This window comes from Symphalangus syndactylus, chromosome 12 (genome assembly GCF_028878055.3).
Source record: "Symphalangus syndactylus isolate Jambi chromosome 12, NHGRI_mSymSyn1-v2.1_pri, whole genome shotgun sequence".
Lineage (NCBI taxonomy): Eukaryota > Metazoa > Chordata > Mammalia > Primates > Hylobatidae > Symphalangus > Symphalangus syndactylus.
In genome coordinates this window covers 91349647-91373914 of record NC_072441.2, presented here as the reverse complement: position 1 = coordinate 91373914, position 24268 = coordinate 91349647, and the positions used below count along the sequence as shown (strand labels likewise).

The window sequence follows — 24268 nt, the reverse complement described above, 5'->3', positions numbered from 1 at the left end:
CCTACTGTTTTTTTGTTTTGAGATAGAATTTCGCTCTTTTGCCCAGGCTGGAGTGCAATGGCATGATCTCAGCTCACCACAACCTCTACCTCCTGGGTTCAAGCGATTCTCCTGCCTCAGCCTCCCGAGTAGCTGGGATTACAGGCATGAGCCACCACACCCGGCTAATTTTGTATTTTTTAGTAGAGACAGGGTTTCTCCATGTTGGTCAGGCTGGTCTCCAACTCCTGACCTCAGGTGATCCGCCCACCTTGGCCTCCCAAAGTGCTGGGATTATAGGCATGAGCCACTACGCCCAGCCCAGTTGACCTACTCTTAAATCTTTCTTCCTTGACTTCTAGTCCTGCATTCCCCTCCTGCCATCTCTTTCTCTAAGTGCTCCCACTGTTGCTCACCCTCTGGATGTGAACATTCCTTAAGGCTCTGCTGTAGGTCCTCCTGAGAAACAATAGACAACATTAGCCAACCACATAGGTTTAGTCTGTGATAACTGTTATCATGGCTTACAAAATCATCAATTGTAAAATGTTAGGAGCTGATATAGATATTCATACAGTTTATTTTATATTATAAATGTCTCCCTTTCCCCTGCCTATTTCAGCAATTTTTAACCCCTTTTTCTGGTTTGTTGTTGTAGTGATCATTTTATACTAAAGATGACCTCCACACATAAACAGTACCTAGCCTGTGCTAGTGGAAAACAGTTACAGAAAGTTGTCCTACATACGCTCACCTGGTTAGGGTGAGCCTGGTTGTGAGGACTAAAGATCTATGTACAATTTCAGGCCCGCATATGGATGTCAAAAAATGACATGTTTTGCTTGTTCTTAAGTCTGTATGCCCAACCATGATGCTCAGGTCACCACTGGTTATCAGGTAAGGGCTCAATAAATGCTCATAAACTTGAGCCTGGTCATAAGCAGACTGTACTGTTGGGCAGGAAGGGAAAGGGGACTAGGCACGTTTAATTGACAGTAAATAACTTGAATTTTCTTGTCCTTGTTAAGAGCACCGATGTGTAAGAACATTTTTAAGACATTTAATTATGTGCCAGGTACTGTGCAGATTAAAAACCAAATCAAACAAAAACAATACAAAAAACAAAAAGAAACAAAAAACCCAACCACAGGCACTTGAGAGTATAGCTAGTAAGTGCCAGCATTGCCAACAGCAGTAATAATGGTTCATGGGACTGGTCATTAAAATCTGAGTTTGGGGTTATTTGTGGCTTTCATCAACGAGACTAACTCAAGGCAAAACCATCATTCACTTACTTATTAATCTGACACACATTTATTGCAAGGTGGATTGATGCGTAAGGGTACACCCAGGATAGGGTGGAATGGGAAAAGTTCTCTGTGCATGACAACCTATACCCTTTGGCAGTGAGTGCATCATTGCCATGTGAGAGATTCAGTGAGTAAAAGCGGTAAGAGTAGAGTAAAAAGAGAGACAGCGCTTCCAGCAGAGATGGCCACTTCCTGGGCCAGGTGGCATTTACACTAGGCATTATAAAACATGTGGTTAATCATCTCTATAAATGTTTATTTTGAGTTTCATTTGAAATAGCTTCCTCTCTCTCCCCCACACTCCCACGCACAGAAACTCCATACCCATCCTCTGTGGTCAGCTATGACCTTGCAAACCAGAACATTTATTGGTCATTTAGATCTGCATCTATCTTGTTTCCAAAGAAGTCAGACCTAATGAGGACTGGCAAATTCTGAGAATAAGGACAGGATGAACCTCTGTTAACTCCTAGGCTGGTAATCAAAACACTGGGCTTCATGCTGTGGGGGATGTGTCCTACTTGACTGTGCCCTTAAATCAATTTGGACCAATTTCACCCCCAAGCGGGCTCTGCACATTTCCTTTTCAGGAATTTAATCTTGGCTGTGATGTGCTGCTGTTATTGACCATTAGCCTGGTTCCAACAAGACCATTTGGGACAAATCAGATCGGATAACATGCTTAAGTTTGGTATACCTGCTCATGTCACTTCTTCTTCCTTTGCTCCTCCATACTAACCGGAGGAAAAGTGGGGCAGGAAAGTGATTTCATTTAATGAGAATATTTATAAAATCAGGAGATCCTGTGAGTAAATCAGCCTTCCTCTTGCTCTGAGCTACTTTCTTTTGTCCAATAATTTAATGTCCTGCTGCTTCTGTCAACAATGAATAGAGACTTGGTGGGTGTCTATTATGTGCAAAACATTGAACATACTATAGTGAAGAAGGTAAGATGTGTAAGACCTTGTGCTAAACATGTAGGTATGAAATAATATGTACATAAAACAGTTCTCCACTTGCAATAATATAAAAGAGCCAAGGGGAGTTATTGACCTCTAGTAGATAGGTCCTTTTCTGGTTAGAAATAAAATGGACAAGAACGCTATAGAGACATAATTATAATCACCCTGTTCATGCCATTTTTTTTTTCTTTGTGTGCTCCTTTATACTAGCCAGGGGAAATGGGAAGAGGGATGGGTAGCTCACGTGTTAGAAATAAATTTCTGAGGCATCAGTATGTTTTCCATCTATGATGCCTGCGTTTCTAGCCAGCAAAACAGAAATCACCCAAGATTATTTCACAAGGTTTGTTACCCTCAACTTCGCAAGTTTAACTTGCAAAGAGTGAACACATAAAAGTTTATGAAAAATCATATAATCAGGACTCACAACCGATGCATGTTCTGCAATGAGGAATAGAGAAGTAAAGGGATTATTCACAATACTTTAGCCCAAAACCTACTGCCGTCTTGGACTCTTTACATAAATAAAGTGAGGCTGATTCTGCACCTGGGACAGCAAAATGAAAAGTAGAACAAGCAGCTGTCATATCAACCAAACCTGCTAATCTGAATAATTAACCCCCCCTGAAATATCATTGTATAAACATTAGAAGCAGGATTTTTTTTTATTGCCTGGACAGTTGATAAACTAAGAGCTTAGGAAATTCCAGTTTAGGAAAAACACCTCAAATGGCCTTAATATTCTAGTAAATGCTTTGTCAGTCTGTTTTGATTTGGCAATGAAGAACTCACATCATAATGCAAGAGTTCGAGCCGGGTGAGCCGAAGAGTGTGCAGTCAGCCATTTTTCCCAGACAATACCAGCTCCACTTGACACATCCTGCTGTGAGAGAAAAATTGGTGGTTGAGATGAAATAGCTGCAGGGTTTCTGCATATATAAATGTCAAAATAGAAACAGCCTAAGGAGAAATTATATGTTGGCTATAACCTTCCCTTTTTGAGTCAGCATCTCGAGCATTTGTGTATGACATTCCTATTCAGGATATATTAACCACTCTTTTTTTTTTTTTTAAATTAGAAAGAGTAAATCTTTAAAAAAAAGTCTGATCCTGTTCTAAGTGGGTAGGAAAAATGCACCTACGTTTTTAACATGCAAATTTGCTATGATCACAATCTCAACGTAAGGAAAGCATTATACACTCACATCTTCCACTATCCTTAATTAGACGGCTTTGGGATGTGGATGTGGAACCCCAATGCCCTCTGCTGATTCAGTTAGGTGGTTAACATGCAGTATTGGTGAGGCAGAGAACAGGAGTTCAATCTCTGTAATGGAACAACTGGATTTCATGAAGTTATATTTGGAAAAAAGACCACAGTTGGAACAACTTTCATGGGATATATAAGACTATCAAGACACAGCTTAATGTCAAACAAACTCTACTTTTAAAAAGGGAAAGACCTAACCAAAATGTTCAAAAAAGATGAAGATATGCAATAAAGATGTATGAAAACAAACCCAGCTCATCAAACCCAATTGTTAGAGAGAAAATAATTTAAACTTCCTTGTCCTGAGGATAGACCAGCAGTCATATCATTTCCATCTAAGAGAAACAGGAAGTAGTTATTGCTGGTACATGTGGTTCAATGCCTACTTATGCCATACCCCTTTTCTCTCCTTATTATTGATGTAGACCCTCGCTGGACGAGGCCCTGCAGTGGCGTGATTCCCTGGACAAACTCCTGCAGAACAACTGTAAGTTTCCATTGTTTTTTTTTTTTTTTTTAATAAAGATCAGATTAGAGACAGAAACAAAAAACATCTTTGTATTACCTGTGTTCTTCTTCCCCAATGTTGACATTTCTTCAATCATTGAAGGTGATATCAATAAAGGAAGGGGGCTGTGGGTATGTGATTATCCAGTTCACAAGGAAAGGAAGGTCCGTGGCACTATGGGGGAATGTGAACGTAAGGTGTTCTAAAGACTCATGATTGCAGTTGTGTTCCCATCTGTCCTGCTTACTTGCGTAGTTAGAACAAGTGGCTTGACCTCCTCAACATTCTCTTCAGTAAAATAGAGAAATTACATTTCCTGACTTAGCCTCATAATAAATTGATAAAGATCAGATATAGCAGCGTAAATATTGCTAACAAGTCATGAGTAGTACATCCTGGTTCAAACTATTATACTGTCAACTGCTCTTGTGACCTGACATGGGTTGTTATCTCCCCCAGCCTCAGTTTCCTCTTTTGGCACCATGCCTTTTACTTCTTCATTCAAGAAATGACAAAGATGCTGATCAGTGCAGACTCTTTTCCAAGCTAATACCAGTGCATCAATAAGCACTAGGTGCATTTGCCCAATCCAAAATCCTTACTGATTCCCATGGCTTACAGGATCAAGTTCAAATTTCTGATGTTCAAGATCACCATAACTATATGGCCGGTCTGTAGGCAAATTGAACAGTTCTCTGTTCCATATAGGATTTCTACATATAATCCCCTTGGCTGGAATATCTTTTACTCATATCTCTCTCTCTTGAAATTCTCCCTCTCCTATAACAGACAATTCAAATAAAAAATGCCTAGTGTTCTTTGACCATCCAGAACAATTTATCCACCCTCTGAACTTCCAAAGTCATGTGTCTGCACATCTTTTATTCCACTTAATAGTTGCTGCCTTGTGTTCTGTTCATAGTTGGCTCCCTTCTATGATAGGTTATAAACTCACAAATGGGCAAGAGTTAGTCTTTTTCATGTAGATAATTTCACAACAGGAAGTATATAGTATCAGGAAAACAAATATTTGTTGAATAATTCATTCTAAAAGTGTGAGTCAATTTAAAATACCCTACCTATATTTCTCCGTCTTTATAACAAGAATGGAATATGAAACTTTGTTACATGCTTCGCAAAAATAAGGATTTACAAAATATTTCTCACAAGACCATTATAATTAATGGGCACAGAGTAGATGACAAAGAATGTATGTTGAATTGTATATGAACATTCCTTATGTCTTGCTTTTGGTGTCATAAGCTTCTGCTTACCTGCAATAGAATTAATCTTTTATTTTTGGAGACAGAACACCACAGTCTCTAAGGTGGAACTTTCTGTAGCTTATTCATTTCTGATTCTCTCTTTTTTTTTCTTGTGCTAAACAAAGTACCCTGCCCTGAAACATGTAAGATGTTTGGTGAATATTTATGTAGTGAATGAGTGAATGAACTAAATTCTTTTTGCCTCTTGGACCTAGAAATTCCATGAGGTCAACTAGTAGAATAATATTTATGTTTATTAATGGACTTATTGTCTTGCCTCAGTGGTTTCTGGGCCAATAGCAGATTGACAGATGACCTATTGATAAATTATGAATACTAGTACTCTGAGCACAGGTATTTATTGCTATTGTCAAAAAACCTGAGAGTTAGCAGAACTATTTTCATGTTTTCAAAACCTTTAAGGGGAAGAATAAATATTTATGTGCTCACATACAATCCTTTTCAGTCACACTAAATCCTTAGGGCCACATGTCTATATATTTAAGGCTTTTAGGAGACAGAGAGCTACCAGAATAAGAAAGCTAGGGTTAGACAGAGTTAAAGAGAGTTAAGCTAGAGGCAGTTAGTGTTTGAAGGATTGAAAATTTTCAACTTGCAAACAGATGATTACCATCGTGTGAGACTGAGGCCTGAGAGCCTCACAGTAATATTTTCTACTTCTCAGAGGAGAAAATATACATGCACCTGTGTGTGTTCGTGTATGTGTGTGTGTGTGTGTATACACATGTATGTATGTATATATATAATATTCACAGTATTTCATTTTTTTATATATGCATTTTAAAATTATACATGTGTATATATGTGTATGTAGAATGTATGTGTATGTATTCTTGTGTGTGTTTGCCTGTGTGTTTATATATAAGTTCCACATAATTATCTTCTTAAGTAATTAATATTTTTAAGACCTGGGCAATTAATTTCCCTAAAGCAACAAATTAGAAAGCATTTATAACTATTCTAGCCAATGCTTTCCTTAAAAGGGACACTAATCCATTCAAAGTAGCCCAACTAAAAAAGAAGGGTTATGGTATGGAGACCTCACAGAAACAAAGGCAAGCCATGCCCTCTGGGGGGCAAAGCCATCAGTAAGTGAGACAGTCTCTCCCCTCTGTTGCAGGAAGTCAGGGACCCCGAATGGAGGGACCGGCTGAAGCCATGGCAGAACATAAATTGTGAAGATTTCATGGACATTTATTAGTTCCCCAAATTAATACTTTTATAATTTCTTATGCCTGTCTTTACTGCAATCTTTGAACATAAATTGTGAAGATTTCATGGACACTTATCACTTCCCCAATCAATACCCTTTCTTCCTATGCCTGTCTTCACTTTAATCTCTTAATCCCATAATCTTCGTAAGCTGAGGAGGATGTATGTCACCTCAGGACCCTGTGATGATTGCATTAACTGCACAAATTGTTTGTAGAGCACGTGTGCTTGAACAATATGAAATCTGGGCACCTTGAAAAAAGAACAGAATAACAGCCATGTTCAGGGAACAAGGGAGATAACCTTAAACTCTGACTGCCGGTGAGCTGAGTGGAACAGAGCCATATTTCTCTTCTTTCAAAAGCAAATGGGAGAAATATCGCTGAATTCTTTTTCTCAACAAGGAACATCCCTGAGAAAGAGAATGTGTCCCTGAGGGGAGGCCCCTGAAATGGCCGCTTTGGGGACGGCTGTCTTTTACAATTGTAGCTGAGGGATGAAATAAGCCCTGGTCTCCTGTAGTGCTCCCAGGCTTATTAGGATGAAGAAATTCCCTCCTAATAAATTTTGGTCAGACCAGTTGTCTGCTCTCAATCTCCTGATAAGATGTTATCAATGACAATGCATGCCCAAAACTTCATTAGCAATTTTAATTTCGCCCCAGTCCTGTGGTCCTGTGATCTCGCCCTGCCTCCATTTGCCTTGTGATATTTTATTGCTTTGTGAAGCACGTGATCTCTGTGAGCCACACCCTGTTCGTACACTCCCTCCCCTTTTGAAAATCACTAATAAAAACTTGCTGGTTTTATGGCTCAGGGGGGCATCACGGAACCTGCCAACATGTAATGTCTCCCCTGGACACCCGGTTTTAAAATTTCTCTCTTTTGTACTCTGTCCCTTTATTTCTCAGACCGGCCGACACTTAGGGAAAATAGAAAAGAACCTACGTGAAATTTTGGGGGTGAATTTTGCCTGATACCCCTCTCTAGTTCTCTACTCTTACCATCACTCTATTGCTCTCTTCTTCTTTATCTGTCTCTGCTTCTCCCCATGACTTCTCTTTCTCTATGTCTCTCCTGCCACTCTGTCTTTGCCCTTTGCTTCTGTCTGTCTGGCTGTTCCTAGAGAAGAACTAGTGGAATGCCAGTCTTGCCCAGATAATTCTACTCCAACATCACTGACCTGAAGAGACAATATTTGACCTATTTTCCCAGACATCAGCTATAGAATACCATGAATAACTGTAAGCCAAACTGACAAATCAGTTCTTATGAGAAGTTCTTATTTGAATCCACAAAAACTAATAGTCTATAATCAGAAATTACCCAACATTAGCTGTGGCTGATGCAAAACAGGTAATGAAGAAAGATATATTTGGGACATATATACATCTAAAGCTTCACAACTGGGGCCAAGTGCAGTGGCTCATACCTGTAATCTCAGCACTTTGGAAGGCTGCAGCAGGAGGATCGCTTGAGGCCAGGAGTTCAAGACCAGTCTGGGCAACATAAAAAGACCCCATCTCTTAAAAAAAAGAAAAAAAGAAAGAAAGAAAATTAGCCAGGTATAAGGCAGGAGGATGGCTTGAGCCCAGGATCGTACCACTGCTCTCTAGCCTGAGCCACAGAGAGAGACCCTGTTGCTATAAAAACAAATCAAGACAAACCACTTCACAATCTCTTTTTGCATGTTTGATTTGATAAATTTAAACCATTTAAACTTGAGGAGTAGCATCTTTGTCAATTTGTAAGGGAAATTTGGCATTGTTATGTTAATGTAGGATATTGACTTTCACAGTTGATGTGTTAAATAGTTCCCCAAGAATTCCTTACATTCATATCTTTAATTTTTATTGAGTGAAAATGAAGTTAATTGGTACCAAGCTTCTAAAAAAAATAAGACATTTAAGTTGCTACTCAATCTCTTCTAACAAGGTTCTTCTCACTTTCCTTCATTTTTAAAGTAATTTTTAATCATCCAGTATATATGACTGTGTTCTGAAAGTACATCAACTTCCTACATGTTTTGCCTTCAATTCTTTAGGTGGCACCATCTGTTTTCATTTCATAGGCACGTTGGGCATATAAACAGTGTGTTGTTCTTCAAACACAAAAATAGATTTCACATGGGAGTTTAAATAAGACAGTGACATTTAATAGTTCCCCACACAACCATTTTTAAGAACAGAGAAGAATGAAACAAGCCAGAAGCAGCAAAGTTTTTATGTGGATCTCCCTTCCCTAGGAGTTCCAGAAGGCCAGAGCATCTCCTTGAGATACCCTTGCAATTTAGATTTGTCCTTGGAAAATGAAGGAGCCTGAATCCAAACACATCATTTTGTTTCTATCTTTGCACTCCCCTTTTGCTTCTTTCTCTTTGGTTTTCTTCTTTCTCTTTTCTGGCTCATTTTTGTCATTATATTCCTCATGGGCAACCACAATTTCCTTGAAAATAATTATTATAATAATAAAAGCAATAGCTAACACTTATTATTCATCATGTGCCAAGCACTGTTCTAAGCACTTTGCATATGTTAATTTAATGATTGCAATAATTTTAGGACTTGAGTGCCATCACAGTCCCTAATTTTCAGAAAATGAAATTGAGATTAAGGGGAATTAGGTAACTTGCCCATGAAATAAAATGCTGTAACAGCAGCAAAATCCATAATTAATTTTTTTAAGGTTAGTATTCTTTGATTCTGTCACTTGGAAGGAAATGCTTCCCTGAATGTGTCTTATTTCTGTGGGAACCTCTATTAAATGTTAGGTGCACAGATTTAGACTGGGAGGTGGGATGCAAAAGAGGGGCAAACAGGTGAAACTTACTCAAAGAATTAACAGCCTAATGGAAAATATATAGAAGCAAACAATCCCAACAAAAGAACAGAAAGTGACTGCTTCTCTCATAATGACAAAAATCTTCAAGAGCAAGTCAATGATAGTAAGTAAAGGCTACCTCACAGATGAGGCAACATTGGAGTTGGGCTTTGAATTAATTAAAAGATTAATTTTAAATTTGTAATGAATAACAATAATGAACACCAGCATGTATTGAGCTACATAATGATAATTATGTCAGTTACCATGTAAGAATTTTATATGAATTATTTATTTCTTAGCACAACCCCATCAGATAGGTTCCATTAGTATCTCCATTTAACAGATGATGCAACAGAGTCTCAGAGAGATTTGATGACTTGCTCAAGTTATTGCAGTAATATAATTTTTAACCAATAAGCTAGAAATGGTGCTTATCAACTCTCAATGACTTCATTTTTGTCCCCCCTGGTTGAAGAGATTTGCACTAATCTAGTTTTTAATATTTTTTTCCTTTGTAGCAAACTGACTTGGATTTGTCTAATGCTCCTTTAATTTTCAAAGTGATTTTATAGGTATTTTCACCTTGTTCTTAGGTAGGGCTGGCTGCTAGTTTACATGGATGTCAAAAGTGACACCATTCATTAGCGCAAACTCTGGAATTGTAATGTAGCTTACAACCCGGAGTGTTTCCATAAGACCAGATAATCAGGTGGGTTTCATTGGCTTTCTAGATAGTGGATGCCTGGTGAGGTGGGTTGAGAGGTACTCTGAGGCTCTGTGCAGGCTCAGCAGGGAAGAACGTGGTGATTTGTCAGGGAGGTGTGCTGAGGCTCTACTGGAGTGGGTAGAGGAATGGTTGTAGGGCAAAGAAGAAATGTGTGTTCTTTGCAGAATAGAGACATTTGGCCTGGATTGTGTTTGACTCTGACCCAATAGGATGTCCGCAGGGGTGATAGGAACTAAACAGAGATAGTGGCTAAGGAAGGAACTGACAGACAACCAGAGGCTAAAGAGGAGAAGGGGTTTCAGGGGTGGCTTTAGAGGGACCCTCTAGAGAGTGCCCAAAAGCCAGGTGCACAGATTTAGAGAAGGAATAGCTTTACACATCTCACAGACGAATATAATGTAAAGCTATTTTATGAGTTATACATGGACAAAAAGGTTAAAAGAATATTGTGGAATTCAATGAAAGTTATGAAATTAGTATCCAGGAAATGGACTTGCTACACAGAAAAGTTATTTTGCAAGCTTATTCCCTGGAAAGTCAGTAAATGTGAACATTTCTGTGGAGTCCCGGCATACATCCCCGGGTCATAAACAAGAATGTTTGGGAGGACTGAGATTTTGTCCCTACGCTTTCCAAAGATGCAGAATGGGTGATTCAGAGATAGGTTGTGGGGATATGGGGCTAATGAGAATAAATTTGTCACAGACTTATTCTGTGGAATTATTTTTGCCTCCAGCCGTCTTAGACCTTATTTTGTGGGAGCTCATAAGACTTCATTTCCTGGAAGCTAAAACATGCCTGAGAATGTTTTCATTTTGACAGAGACTATCCAACACCTTTTGTTTAAGAAACAATGGACATTTTAACCATGACAGAGAGAGAAATAAGTCTTATATTTTTCTTTTAGCACTTATGTTAACTCTCGTGTCACTAAGTTAAGACAAATAGTGCTGGAAATATAGTAGGAAATATTAGAAGAGAGAGAAAATACACCTGATTTTATCCAGTTACAGGTTATCAAATGGTTTTAAAGTAATTCTTCTGGCCAAGTTTCTAGAAAAAATTGTTTTTTTCCCTTGTTTTCCTTTTCCCTTCTTTTCACAAGTGTTGAAAATTGTTTATTATACCTACCATCGCTCCTAGATATATTTTTATTGTTAATCAATTAAAAATGTATTTAGGGTAAGTACAGGAAGAAGGGATCAAATTGCAAAGTGTCTTGTTTGGATCCTGAAATTGATGGTGACCCTAATACAAGTTAATGATCATCCTAGCCATTCTTTTTCTTTAAAATTGGGTATGGTTTCAGGGTACTGTGAAGGGTATGAGAACAGTAAAAATACACAGGAGGTAAATTGAAAATGGATAACTATATATAGCATCTTTGTTTTCATCACTGCATACATTTTATGCTTGTGTGAAATCAATGTATTGGCAATGACTAATAAATAAAACTTTAGAGCTTATAAAAAGAATAGGGAAAAAGAATAAATGAAAATTAGGCCAAAGGAAATGAATTCAGAACGTAAATATGATCCCTAAGCAGAACTAACGTATTGCAGAAGTGTCTCCAGGTGGGGGCAAATTAGAGAAAACCGGGCCTTAAAGTACTGGTGACAATAATCCTTCCTTCTGCCCGGGGGGGCAAAGTGACATTTGAAACATGTTACTGAGGGTAGGTCTGTGATTTTGACACAGCTTCTGGAAAATTAGAGTTTTTCTCTCTCCTCCTGTTTGAAATCTTTACTCTTCTTAGATAATAAATGAATATGAACTCTCTCCCTATAGCTATACATTGTTTAGAACTTTGGTTTATATATATATATATATACGTATGTGTAATATATGCTGAATAATACATATATATATTCAGCATTAAGGAGAAGGAAAATATTGGATCAGGCCCAAGAATCCTTACATATACATAGTTTTATAATTTAGTCTTATAGTTTTGGTTTACAATTAAAAACTATATCTACATATAATAGGCTATATCTATATCTATGTAGACTATAATATCTATATATTATATATAGATATAATTTTTAAATTATAAACTAAAGTTTATCCTACATGAGCAATTGTACACTGGAAACAGAATCATAATAGCTATAATCATATTACATTTAACATATTAAAGAAACCTGATGTATAATTGATGGACATGGTAAGTATGCTACATGGGGTAACTTCATCTGGCCCTTTCCCACTCATTCTTTGGGTCTTAAATTGAATGTTACTTCCTTGCCTTCCCTTAGCCTAAAATGAAGTCAGGACTCTCCTATGACTCTGTTACTACCTTTCATACAGTTTTCCTTTCATTGTGTAAATGTTTCTTGTTTCTTCATTTTCTTTCTACTTTTTCCAGAATCTATAATCTCCATTAGGACAGGAACCATGTCTATTTTACTTATCGTGGTGACTTACCACAGTGCTTGGAACATAATAGTTAAACAAAAATCATCTGTGCAAAGAGAAAATAAAGAATTGTGAGTAGTTCATAGTGATACTTAACATTAATGTTACTTGTATAGACAAGCCAAGTTTTAAATGTATTATTTTCTCCTTGGTAGTTTAAGTGCCCAGAATGGCATTAGTGTTAATAGTGTTCCTTGATACGTAAATAGGTAAACATTTGTCACTTAAGTAGACATTGCATTTGATTGTTTGGAAAGACAATGTGGTAAATCTCTCTGTCTAGTTCCAGAGTTCCATATGGCTCTGCATGATGAGCAGGGCTTGAGTTCTGTGTTCTCTGCTGTCTATCTTCCATCTCTGTCTCATTCCTTCTGCATTTGAATGAAGAAGTAAAGGAAGATAGACATGAATGAGCTAAAACTTTGTGCATAGAATAGTATTGCTAAGCCCTTTCCCTTTCTCTCATGGATACAACATTTGTGTTGGCCTTGTATTTTTCTCCCAGTGCAAGTGCAGTAGAAAGCAGGCAGTCATTATTGGACAGTTTCTTTTCCAAGACGCTGAATCATGCACCTCTTGAGAAGTAGCTTGGAATAATGGATAAATGCATGAACTCTTGAGTCCGACTTCCCTGGGTTTGAATTCTGACTCTGCCACTTACCAGCTGGTTATTTATGGGAAAGTCGTTTGATCTTTCTGACCTCATTTGTGAAATGGGATATTGATAGCACCTGCCTCTTAGGGTTTTAAGGAAGATTAAATGAGTTAACATTGGTAAGATTCTTATGTAAATGACAAAAAACGTTAAGTAAGTAAGACTAGGCTATGTACTAAGTCAGACTACGCTATATAGAAGGGTATGCCATTTGTTAAGTAAATTAATAAATTTCTCCAACTGACTGTTTTTTCTTTCCAGATGGACTTGCCAGTTTCAAAAGTTTCCTGAAGTCTGAATTCAGTGAGGAAAACCTTGAGTTCTGGATTGCCTGTGAGGATTACAAGAAGATCAAGTCCCCTGCCAAGATGGCTGAGAAGGCAAAGCAAATTTATGAAGAATTCATTCAAACGGAGGCTCCTAAAGAGGTTGGTCTGTGTGTAGGTGGGTCAGTTAAGGGCAGCTCATTAGCTCTCAGGAAGGATTTACATCTGAGACACAGACGTCCCATTGGGAGCCAAAGGCTATTCCTATTTGTGAGCCGGCCATCTTATTAAGCACCTACTGAGTACAAAGGCAGAGCAACATGGTCAGGTATATATGAACATGAATCCTATTCAGACCACTTTCTAGTTTTATGGGTCTCAGCTCCACTAACCTCCAGTGGAAATCATACCAATGTGAAATCTTGCATGAATTGTTGAGTCTCTGTGAACCTCATTTCTTCCTTTGTGAAAATAAGAATAATGGAGACTACTTTATGGAGATGTTGTGAGGATTAAATAGTGGGCGTAAAAACTTATACAGGTTGAACATCTCTGATCTGAAAATTCAAAATCCAGAATGCCTCAAAGTCTGAAACTTTTTCAGCACCATGATGCCACAAGTGGAAAATTCCACTGACTTCTTGTGATAGGTCTCAGTCAAAATACAGCCAAAACTTTTTTCATGCCCAAAATTATTAAAAATATTACATAAAATTACCTTCATGTTATATGTATAGGTATATATGACACATAAATGAACTTTGTGTTTAGACTTGGGTCTCATATTAAGATATCTTATCTCATTATGTATATGCAAATATTTCAAAATCTCAAAAATTCAAGATCTGAAACATTTCTGGTCCCAAGCATTCCAGATAAGTGATGTTCAACCAGTGTATTATTCCTTTCTCTCACTGCTATGAAGAAATACCCAAGACTTGGTAATTTATAAAGGAAAGAGGTTTAATTGACTCACAGTTCCACATGGATGGGGAGGCCTCAGGAAACTTATAATCCAGACAGAAGGCACCTCTTCACAGGGTGGAAGGAGAGAGAATAAGAGTGGAGTGAAGGGGGAAGCCTCTTATAAAACCATCAGATCTCGTGAGAACTCACTCACTGTCACAAGAACAGTATAAGCGAAACTGCCCCCATGATTCAATTATTGCCACCTGGTCCTGCCCTTGACATGTGGGAATTATTATGATTTGAGGTGAGATTTGGGTGGGGACACAGAACCAAACTATATCAACCAGTATCTCAGTGTCTGAACTCATTAATGCCTAATGAGTATTTCTACAACTTTTCTTTGTTTCTCTTTCCATTCCTGTTTCTATTTTTTCCTTTAAACACCTCTCTTTTTTGCCCTCTCTACTCTTCTTTATCCTTTGTTTCCCCACTTGGACTTTTCCATTTACACTGTACTTGGGACAATGGTATATTTACTCATGAAAATCAAAATATTACAAGAAAAAGGTGCTAGAGATGTTGAAAGCCAATATACCACTGATTGACTACTAAAGCCCAGATTTTTGTTGATTTCAAAGAAACTTTGGGGAAGTTGATCTGCTTTTTTCTTTGTTATTTATAAAACCACATTGAAAGCCTATTGTGGAATTCAGGATGGCCACAGCAAGCCCTGTTCATCATGGTTTGGTCAGGTTACTCTAATTTCACTTGTTTCTTTTAATCCAGTCTGGAAATTAAATGTTTCATCAAGGTTTGGAGTCAAGCACGGAGGTGATCTGGGCAAGCCTTGTTGAGTAGGCAGCAATCTACTTAAGATGTTTGAGAGAGAAAAACTCCCAAATATCCCTTCTCTACCACAGATGCTCTAGACTCCTGTAGTTCCACCATTAGATATGTATTTCTTTAGTTATGAGTTACCCTAAATGTGTTTGAGTGGATGGACAAATTAGGTACCTTGATACTAGTAGATGTGCTTCCTCCATGACACAGGGTTGGAGGTTAGGAGTATGTGAATGTACAGTACTGTGGGTCAAAGCCACGAGAATGGAAAGGTGCTAGAAAGAAACTAGATTTAGGTTTGATGTGGATATTCATCTTGAAATTCTCTCCAGATCGCCCCTTCTTCTCCTCAACCTCCACCCTAAGCACATACATTAGCTCTACCCTACTTCTGTTACCATTTGTGCTGGGCCATCCTTTCTTCTGTCAGCATGTTATTTCTCTGTATATATTGACAAGAAGATTAATTTAATATTAAATTGGACATGTATTTCCCGATTTCAAAGGATTCTCCAACTTACCTTCCTATCAACTTGACTTCCTCTTCACAGAATTCTAGGATTTGCTGAAATACCTACAAATGGTAGAAACCCACTCAGATAATTGTTAGTTACTCTGAGCTCTGGGAAAACGTTATTGGTTATTATGAAAATATGATACATTAACCTAAAATATAATTTTAAAATAAATAATACCATGGCTAGCTGAGTTACAAGGACAAATAAATTGTGGTCACTAGTTGCAAGCTGTAATAAAATAGCCTTGCCCTTCATTCTAAATGATCTATGCTTATGCAAAGGTACAATTAGACCCAAATACAGGCATCCCAGGATTATGTAGAATAATGATCCTGAGCTGGGCATTAGAGAGAATGTGAATCCTACTCCTAGCACATAAAAAGCTTTCAAGAAATATTTTTGAGATGAAAGCATGAAAATATCCAACTTCAGACATTCTTAGATGTGGGACTTTGGGCAAGTCTCTAGCTAAAGCTCTCTAATCTTCAGTTCTTTTGACTGTAACCATCTTGTATATATGTATGTGCACCTGAAGTATGTTAAGTCATAGTTTTTATTACTTAAAAAATTCTCCAAATTTTGTATTTTGACGTAAATACTTACTATTTAATTTTGATGAAATTGACCTATATAAGACCTAGATTACCCAGGCAAATAGTAATCTGAATTTTGTTGCTCTGAATACTCACCTCAACTCTTTAATACAAGAAACTGACTGAGAGATACAATGGTAAGAATTGGAACTAAATTTAAACAAGAGAAATGGCCATGTGGAGGTCAATAAGTAGATAATTTATACATTGCAAATTATCATTTGACCATATTTGAAATTAATTAAATAATATTTTTTCTGGATAACTAAACAGATAAATATGTATCAGAATGACTCATTAAAGAAGGCTTAAGCACATAAAAATACTAAGAGAAATAACTGCTATTTGCTGGTGGATACTATGTCCTAGAGGGTTTTAAATACATCACTCCTTTAAAAAATAAAATTAGGAGCTAGTTTTATAATTTTTAGAAACTCAATCATTTGGAATAAGCCTGTCTACCAAGCTCAGTACAGATATATATTTAATATAAGAGAAGGAAGAAGCATTGCTTTCAGTGTGGCGGGAAGAATAATAGACTGAGAACGGAGAAATCTATGTTATAGTCTCACCTCTAATCCTCACTAGCTCTTTGTGGGCATGTAACCTGATCTCTTTGAGGTCTTCACATTTAAAGGCAGACATTGGACTTCATCAACTCTGATGCTGATCCCAATTCTGACAATCTGGTCTTCCACCAGGCCTGCATAAAGTACATTGACCCCTTTCACCTCTGGAAAATCTTAACGTAGCTCAACGCCCTTCATCCTGGACTTTGAAGCACAGCTCAGTCCTGCTGTCTGTTCTGACCTGGCTCCCCAAGGAATCATGCATTTTGTCTCCAAATCTAACTAATAGCTGCTTCATCATTCTCTGAGCCCAAAGAGCTCTATTCGGTACCAAGAACCTCTAACAGCCCAGGAGAGACCCAAAACCTTTATCAATGTTTCAATTCACAACCATAGGCTGATTTGGATTCTATTTCTGTCTTGTTTACACTCAAAATCCTTAAAAACCATTAAATCATACAACATGGAGTATAAAGATTCCTTTAAACTCATAGTTAGCCAAGTTCAAACAGGCTGTACCTTGTACAACTCCAGAGGAACCATTCACATAGACCATAGTATGGTTGCAATGTAGTGGCCCTGCACTCAGGACGTGTAAGCCACAGTGCATCCCAGTGCTGGAGTCTACTGGTTAAAAGGCTGGGCTCTGGAGCCACATCACTGGATTTCTGAATCTTCTCTCTACCATGAACCTTGAGTAAATCATGTAACATTTCTGTGCATCTGTTTCCTCAACTGTAAAATGTAGATGACAGCATCTATTATACCTCATAGAGTTGTAAGATTAAATGAGTTCATCCTTGCAAAGTGCCTGGCACTGACCGAGCACTCAATAAATGTTAATTGCTGTTAGCTGTTTTCATTATTATTCTGTCAGAATGACTGTTTCCTGGTTTGTTTTTGGAAAGAACAAGTTTTCTTGTTCTTCTGGACCCATGCAAAAGGTCCTGGATCCCCAGACAGAATTTACTTCTCTCTATTCAATTCCTCCAATAGATGTGAAACCAAATGTTGTGTTAGAATTTTAAAATTAGGCACCAGGGCCAGACGTGGTGGCTCACACCTGTAATCCCAGCACTTTGGGAGGCCGAGGCAGGCAGATCACCGGAGGTCAGGAGTTCGAGACCAGCCTCACCAACGTGGCAAAACCCCGTCTCTATCAAAAATACAAAAATTAGCCCAGCTTGGTGGCACATGCCTGTAACCCAGCCACTTGGAAGGCTCAGGCAGAAGAATCACTTGAACCCGGAAGGCAGAGGTTGCAGTGAGCCAAATGGCGCCACTGCACTCCAGCCTGAGTGAGAGAACTAGACTCTATCCAACAAAAAAAAAAAAAAAAGAAAAAGAAAAAGGCACCAGGACACCTGGATTCAAATTCTGATTCTCTAGATTCAAATACACTTATCAGTTCTGTGATCTTGGGGAAGCCACTTAACCTTCTGCATATACACATTTTTTTCTATAAAAGGAAAGAATCATTCTTAGGATTGTTGTCAAGGATTAAATAAGTAATGTGTGTGTTAGCTCCTATGGGAGGTCTGACACCTGGTTGGTGTCTAATACCGTTTGGATGAAGCTGTTGAAACATCAGCTGCCCTATCCCATCGCCTATAAAGTGAGAAGTGACATGTCTCACTTTTTAATGACTTTCCTCCCCTCTAATGTTTTATTGATGAGAAATTCCACCTCCCTCTTCACCCCTCATCAAATTCTGTAACTTAGGCTTATGTAGTGACCCTGTTTCCTGGCCCACAGGTGAATATTGACCACTTCACTAAGGACATCACAATGAAGAACCTGGTGGAACCTTCCCTGAGCAGCTTTGACATGGCCCAGAAAAGAATCCATGCCCTGATGGAAAAGGATTCTCTGCCTCGCTTTGTGCGCTCTGAGTTTTATCAGGAGTTAATCAAGTAGTAATTTAGCCAGGCTATGAAATCATCCTGTGAGTTATTTCCTCCATAATAACCCTGCATTTCCCATTAATCTACGTATCTTCCCACAGCAGCTTTGCTCAGTGATACCCACATTGGAAAAATCCCAGGGGATGTTGCTTACTCTTTTTGCCCACATTGCTTTGGATACTTATCTACTATCCGAAGGCCTTCTTTCCCCACTGAATTCTTCCTGCCCTGTTATTAATTAAGATATCTTCAGTTTGTAGTCAGACCCAATCAGAATCACAGAAAAATCCTACCTAAGGCAAAGAAATATAAGACGAGAATATGATATCAATGAATGTGGGTTTAGGTAATAGATTTCCACCTAAATTGGTCTAAAAAAGAATGTAAGTGTGGACAGACCTATTTCAAAGGAGCTTAATTGATCTCACTTGTTTCAGTTCTGATCCAGGGAGATCACCCCTCTAATTATTTCTGAACTTGGTTAATAAAAGGTTATAAGATTTTTATGAAGCAGCCACTGTATGATATTTTAGGCAAGCATGTTATTTAAAATATTGATCCTTCCCTTGGACCACCTTCATATTAGTTGGGTATTATAAATAAGAGATACAACCATAAATATATTATGTTTATACAAAATCAATCTGAACACAATTCATATAGATTTCTCTTTTATATCTTCCTCACTGGCCCCCTCCACCTGCCCATAGTTACCAAATTCTGTTTTAAATCAATGACCTAAGATTAACAATGAAGTATTTTATAAATGTATTTATGCTCCTAGACTGTAGATCAAATGTTTCCATTTTCAAATTATTTAAAATTCTTATGAGTTTAAAATTCATAAATTTCTAAATCCAGTCATGTAAAATGAAACTGTTGCTCCATTGGAGTAGTCTCCCACCTAAATATCAAGATGGCTGTACGCTAAAAAGAGAAAATATGGTCAAGTCTAAAATGGCTAATTGTCCTATGATGCTATTATCATAGACTAATGACATTTATCTTCAAAACACCAAATTGTCTTTAGAAAAAGTCATGTGACTACAGGTAGAGGCCTTCTAGGTGAGACACTTTTAAGGTACACTGCATATTGCAAAAAAAAAAAAAAAAAAAAAGTAATCTTTTAGCAACCCCAGTATTCCCTCACTATTTCGCTTCCTGCATTAGTAAATTTTACTTACAGTCAAAAGTGCAGATTTATACTCTTGACATGCCTCATTCACAGCTAAATAATAGGCCATAGGATTTTTGGTAGGTTTAAACTTTTAATTCTGTATTTCATGATTATAAGTCTTGCTAGAATTTTTTCTAATCTTTGGTAGATTTGATTAAATAATGATTCACAGAATTTAGTAACAGAATCAAACTAAGCCATGTATGAGGGTAATCGAGATGAGGATATTAACTCAGGAGAAAGAGGGTGATTTTTAAAGGATTAATAAAATTCTGAAATGTTAAGTAGAAGATTACATTGTCTAGTCTTGTATTTCCTCCTTCTGTTGCTCTCTTTCATTCACACACTCTCAGTTTCTCATATTTGTAGCTCATTTATTTGGTTATTTCCTAAGAATATTGAAAGTGAAGCAGCTATGTGACTGTATTCTTCAGGTAAACACTGACTGTGCTTGTTGGATTTTCCCTATTTTTGTGACTTCAAGAATAATGTGCCCTGCTGAATACATGCCATTTCACATTCTGAAAATGGGTAGAGTGGCTGGGTGTTCTGCCAACAATTGCTAGTGGTGTGAATTCATTCATATTTGCCAGTATTGCTCACTTCAAAGAAACTCCTTCAACAAGCAGTCCAGAGCTAGGCCAGATCAACGCTGCAATCATGAAGTTCTCATCTCATGCAATTGTGCAGGATTGACAAGGAACTCAGATAAAAATTTCCAGGGTGCACTTCCAGCACCAGCTTCAACATCTGTCTACATTGCCCCCAAGTTAATAAAGTGCCAACCCTTTACTCTCTCATACAGCTAGAAATGTTAGAAATCCAAAATCTTAGTGCATTATTTTTTCATAAATGCTAAAACATTTGAAGAAACAATTTAATTATTTAAAATTCAAGTATTTTATTCACATTATTTGAAATATCCAAATGTTTAAAAATTCCCAGATAATTAACTAGCTATTACAGATCTCACCTAGAGGGTTGATGTTATGAAGACTCCAAGGGACTGTACTCACAAATTGACTGGACACCCTATGAAAGTGTGTAGACTTTTCAGTGGAAAATAAGAAGGGCTTTTACCTACAGGGCAGGAAAGGGCCCCATGAGAGCAGTTCTGTGGAGATATAAACAGAATGGAAGAAGGAATGCCTTATAGTGATATTGTGACATTATATCTATACATCTACATATATCTATCTATCTATATCTACATCTATATAATCTTACATTTAAAATTGTATTCCTACACATATTAGAAACTCTTCTAATATATGAAGTAAAAAAATTAAAAAGAATACAAATATTCCAGCCCCAAATGAGAAATCAAACATATTAAAATTGTTCTAGAAAATTTCTTTGAACACTTTTGAAAGTTTTTGGAAACTTAGAAAAGAGGAAAAAAAATCCTGTGTTACTAGTAATTTCCATGGTAATACAGATAAAATACATTCTTTTAATTCTGAGAAATTAGAAAAAGTGGGGTGATCTTTCCAGGAAAAACATGTGTAACATCTGCTTATCACTCCATCTTCCTCCTCCTCCTCCTCTCCACGTTCCCTTGAGTAAATGTCTGGGAAAGCATGAAGCTTGATGCAAGAACCCTGTTATACTGGAGTTTTCCTCCCCTGTGAAAATGTAACTACTGTTGGGAGTGAATTGAGGATGTAGAAAGGTGGTAGAACCAAATTGTGGTCAATGGAAATAAGAGAATATGGTTCTCACTCTTGAGAAAAAAACCTAAGATTAGCCCAGGTAATTGCCTGTAACTTCAGTTTTTCTGCCTGGGTTTGATATAGTTTAGGGTTGGGGTTAGATTAAGATCTAAATTACATCAGGACAAACAGACAGACTATTAACTCTACAGTTAATTAAGGAGGTATGTTCCATGTTTATTTGTTAAAGCAGTGTGAATAGCCTTCAAGCATGTGAATAATCTTCCATCTTCCCCGCCACACACACACACACACACCTTTTTTTATTTCTTTCAGGTAGACACCTTTTAAAATGCAGAACTAACTGAGGCATTTCAGTAACTTTGCTTTCAAATCAATAAAGTCAAATGTATGGAAACATTTTGTGCCCTACTCTCCATACCCCATGTACTCAAATTCTCTACTCTATGAATTATGCTTTAAGTAGAATTCAGTGCCAAGGAGAACTTGGTGAAATAAATTATTTTTATTTTTATTTTTATCCTTTACAAAGCCATGGATTTTATTTGGTTGATGTGTGCTCTGTACACAAGCCATTTCAATAGGATGGAGCTGTTAATTATTTTCCAAAGAGTAATAGACATGCAAAAGTTTCAATAAAAACTGGGCCATTAACAAATAAATTGATAAACTAATAAGCATTCCCTTCTAGGTTTTTGCCAAACTGCCTATCCAATAACAAATTTGAGAATCATTGAAAAAGCTAGTTATAGTTCAGAGAAATGATTTTCATTATGGAAACTGTTCTCCCTAGCAGACCATTTTCCCTTTCTCCTGGGAATTTAGCAAGTTTAGGAGAGAATAGTCATGAAAAGAAAGGGAAGAAAGGGGAGAAGGGAAGTGGTTAAAAAGTAAGTGCTCAGACCTATGAACGTAATCCATTTGCTAGGAAATATTTAAGAGCAGCTCAGCTTGGTTGAAGCTGAGTTTTGTCATCTTCCATATTTGCTGAAAGGTATTTCCTGACTTGCAATGCAGCTACATGTAAAATTTTATTTTATCATCCTAGAAAGCCTTGACTAGAAAAATGAATAAACATTGAGGGTCTCCTGTCCATATCTGGCTTGCATGTGCCAGAAAGCAGAGAATAGAAAATGCAATTTCCAACATCCAAGCATCGAAACCCAAGGGGTAGGCAACTCTATGTAGGTTTTGGACATAAAGTTTGGTGCATCTTGGTTTATCCTGGCTCAATTGCTATTAAACCTCTCTGGTTTATAGTCTCTTCATTCTATTAGACAAGCATATATTGAACACTTGCTTCACACAAGGCTCTTTAGTTAACAATTTAGCAGCTACTGTTTGTGTTAAACACGCTTTTCACCAAATAGGTTCTGAGGCAAACAAGAGCAATGAATATTTAAAGAAAGGCTTTCCCAGCATCACTTACACATCCCAAAACTAAAAAGATCAACTCTTCCAACTGAAAAAAGACTCCTGGCTTTGAATGCAAACTTACAGCAGAGAGTCATAGGCAATGGCAACAACAACAACAACAACAAACATTGGAATATTATTCTGAACTCATGTTTCAATAATAAATCTTATTATTTTTCTAGTAGAGAAACTACAAATCAGCCTTTTCAACATTTATATACAGTTTAATAAGCCTCTTGCAAGTTACTTGTTCTCCCACCTGAGGTATTTTTTCCTCCCCACCTTGCCCCTATTCCTCCCTTCCTCTTCTCCCTTTGCAAGAGGAAATATTTAACATATTTGGGTCTAACTTCAATTATGTAATAATTAATACATTAAAAGCATTTAACTTCCTTTCTAGAAAAACGCACAGGCTAAGGCACAGACAAAACAAAGAGAAGTGCCGAGAAATTTGCCACCGGAGACAAGTAATCTGAATAAATATTTGCCAAAAGTTCTTTTTATGTCATATAGTGTCAGGATTTGAAGGAGCTATTTTTCTTAGTGTTGCAACCAGCAACTCATCTTCAGAAGACACAGCCAGGAGAATGAAGTAGAAGTGAAAGGTTTATAAATCCATTTGTAAGCATTTATCCCATATATTTTAAATTCAAGAATAATTGTGTTTATCTTTATAATTTTGTATTCAATACTTTATGTACTATGTGACTCATGCTTCTGGATAAATAAAGCACCAAATATGTATCTGTAACCACAATCACACATATTATATTAAATATATATCTATATAACAGCCTCATATGAGTCCTCCTTGACTCCCAAGTGTTTTCTATATGAAACATTCTTCCTTAAGATAGGCTTGTTCTTTCACTGTGCTTCTTACACCAGGTGAGCTGTTGATCAACCGGAAGGATGCTTACTAATAAAGGACAACTATAATACAGCCTGATATGCAAAACTCAGGGAAATACAAAGTGCCCCATTTTCATAAACTCTGTTGACTACTTTCCCTTGGATTCAGGTGACAATAATTTATTGATTCAGCTGCCATCACTGTTAGAAACTGACTGAACATATATTATTTGGATCCTGCAATATTCAGTGAGTATAGTAATTTATTTCTCTTCCTCCTCTGGTGAAAGATCTGAAAGATTTGAAATCCAGGTGCCACTGTAAGCAGCTTAATTCTGTGATCATACATTTGGTGCTCACGTAGTTAAGATAATGTGGGATTGAGAATGGGTAAAAGGGGAT

General features: G+C 37.3%; 1 protein-coding gene across 3 annotated transcripts in view; it reads left to right on the top strand.

The window, feature by feature from the left end:
- The window catches only part of RGS5 (regulator of G protein signaling 5), a 183164-nt gene extending 159357 nt beyond the window's left edge, over nt 1-23807 (top strand). For 2 of the 3 annotated variants that reach the window (XM_063627194.1, XM_063627193.1), the window contains 3 exons: nt 3947-4008; nt 13411-13577; nt 18600-23807. In XM_063627194.1, coding sequence (XP_063483264.1) covers nt 13518-13577; nt 18600-18761 — 222 coding nt within the window. In that variant the 5' untranslated portion in view covers nt 3947-4008; nt 13411-13517 and the 3' untranslated portion in view covers nt 18762-23807. Of the gene's footprint in view, nt 1-3946; nt 4009-13410; nt 13590-18599 lie in introns of all 3 variants that reach the window. The other variant, XM_063627192.1, reaches the window with a different exon arrangement.
- Nucleotides 23808-24268: the final 461 nt, after the last annotated feature.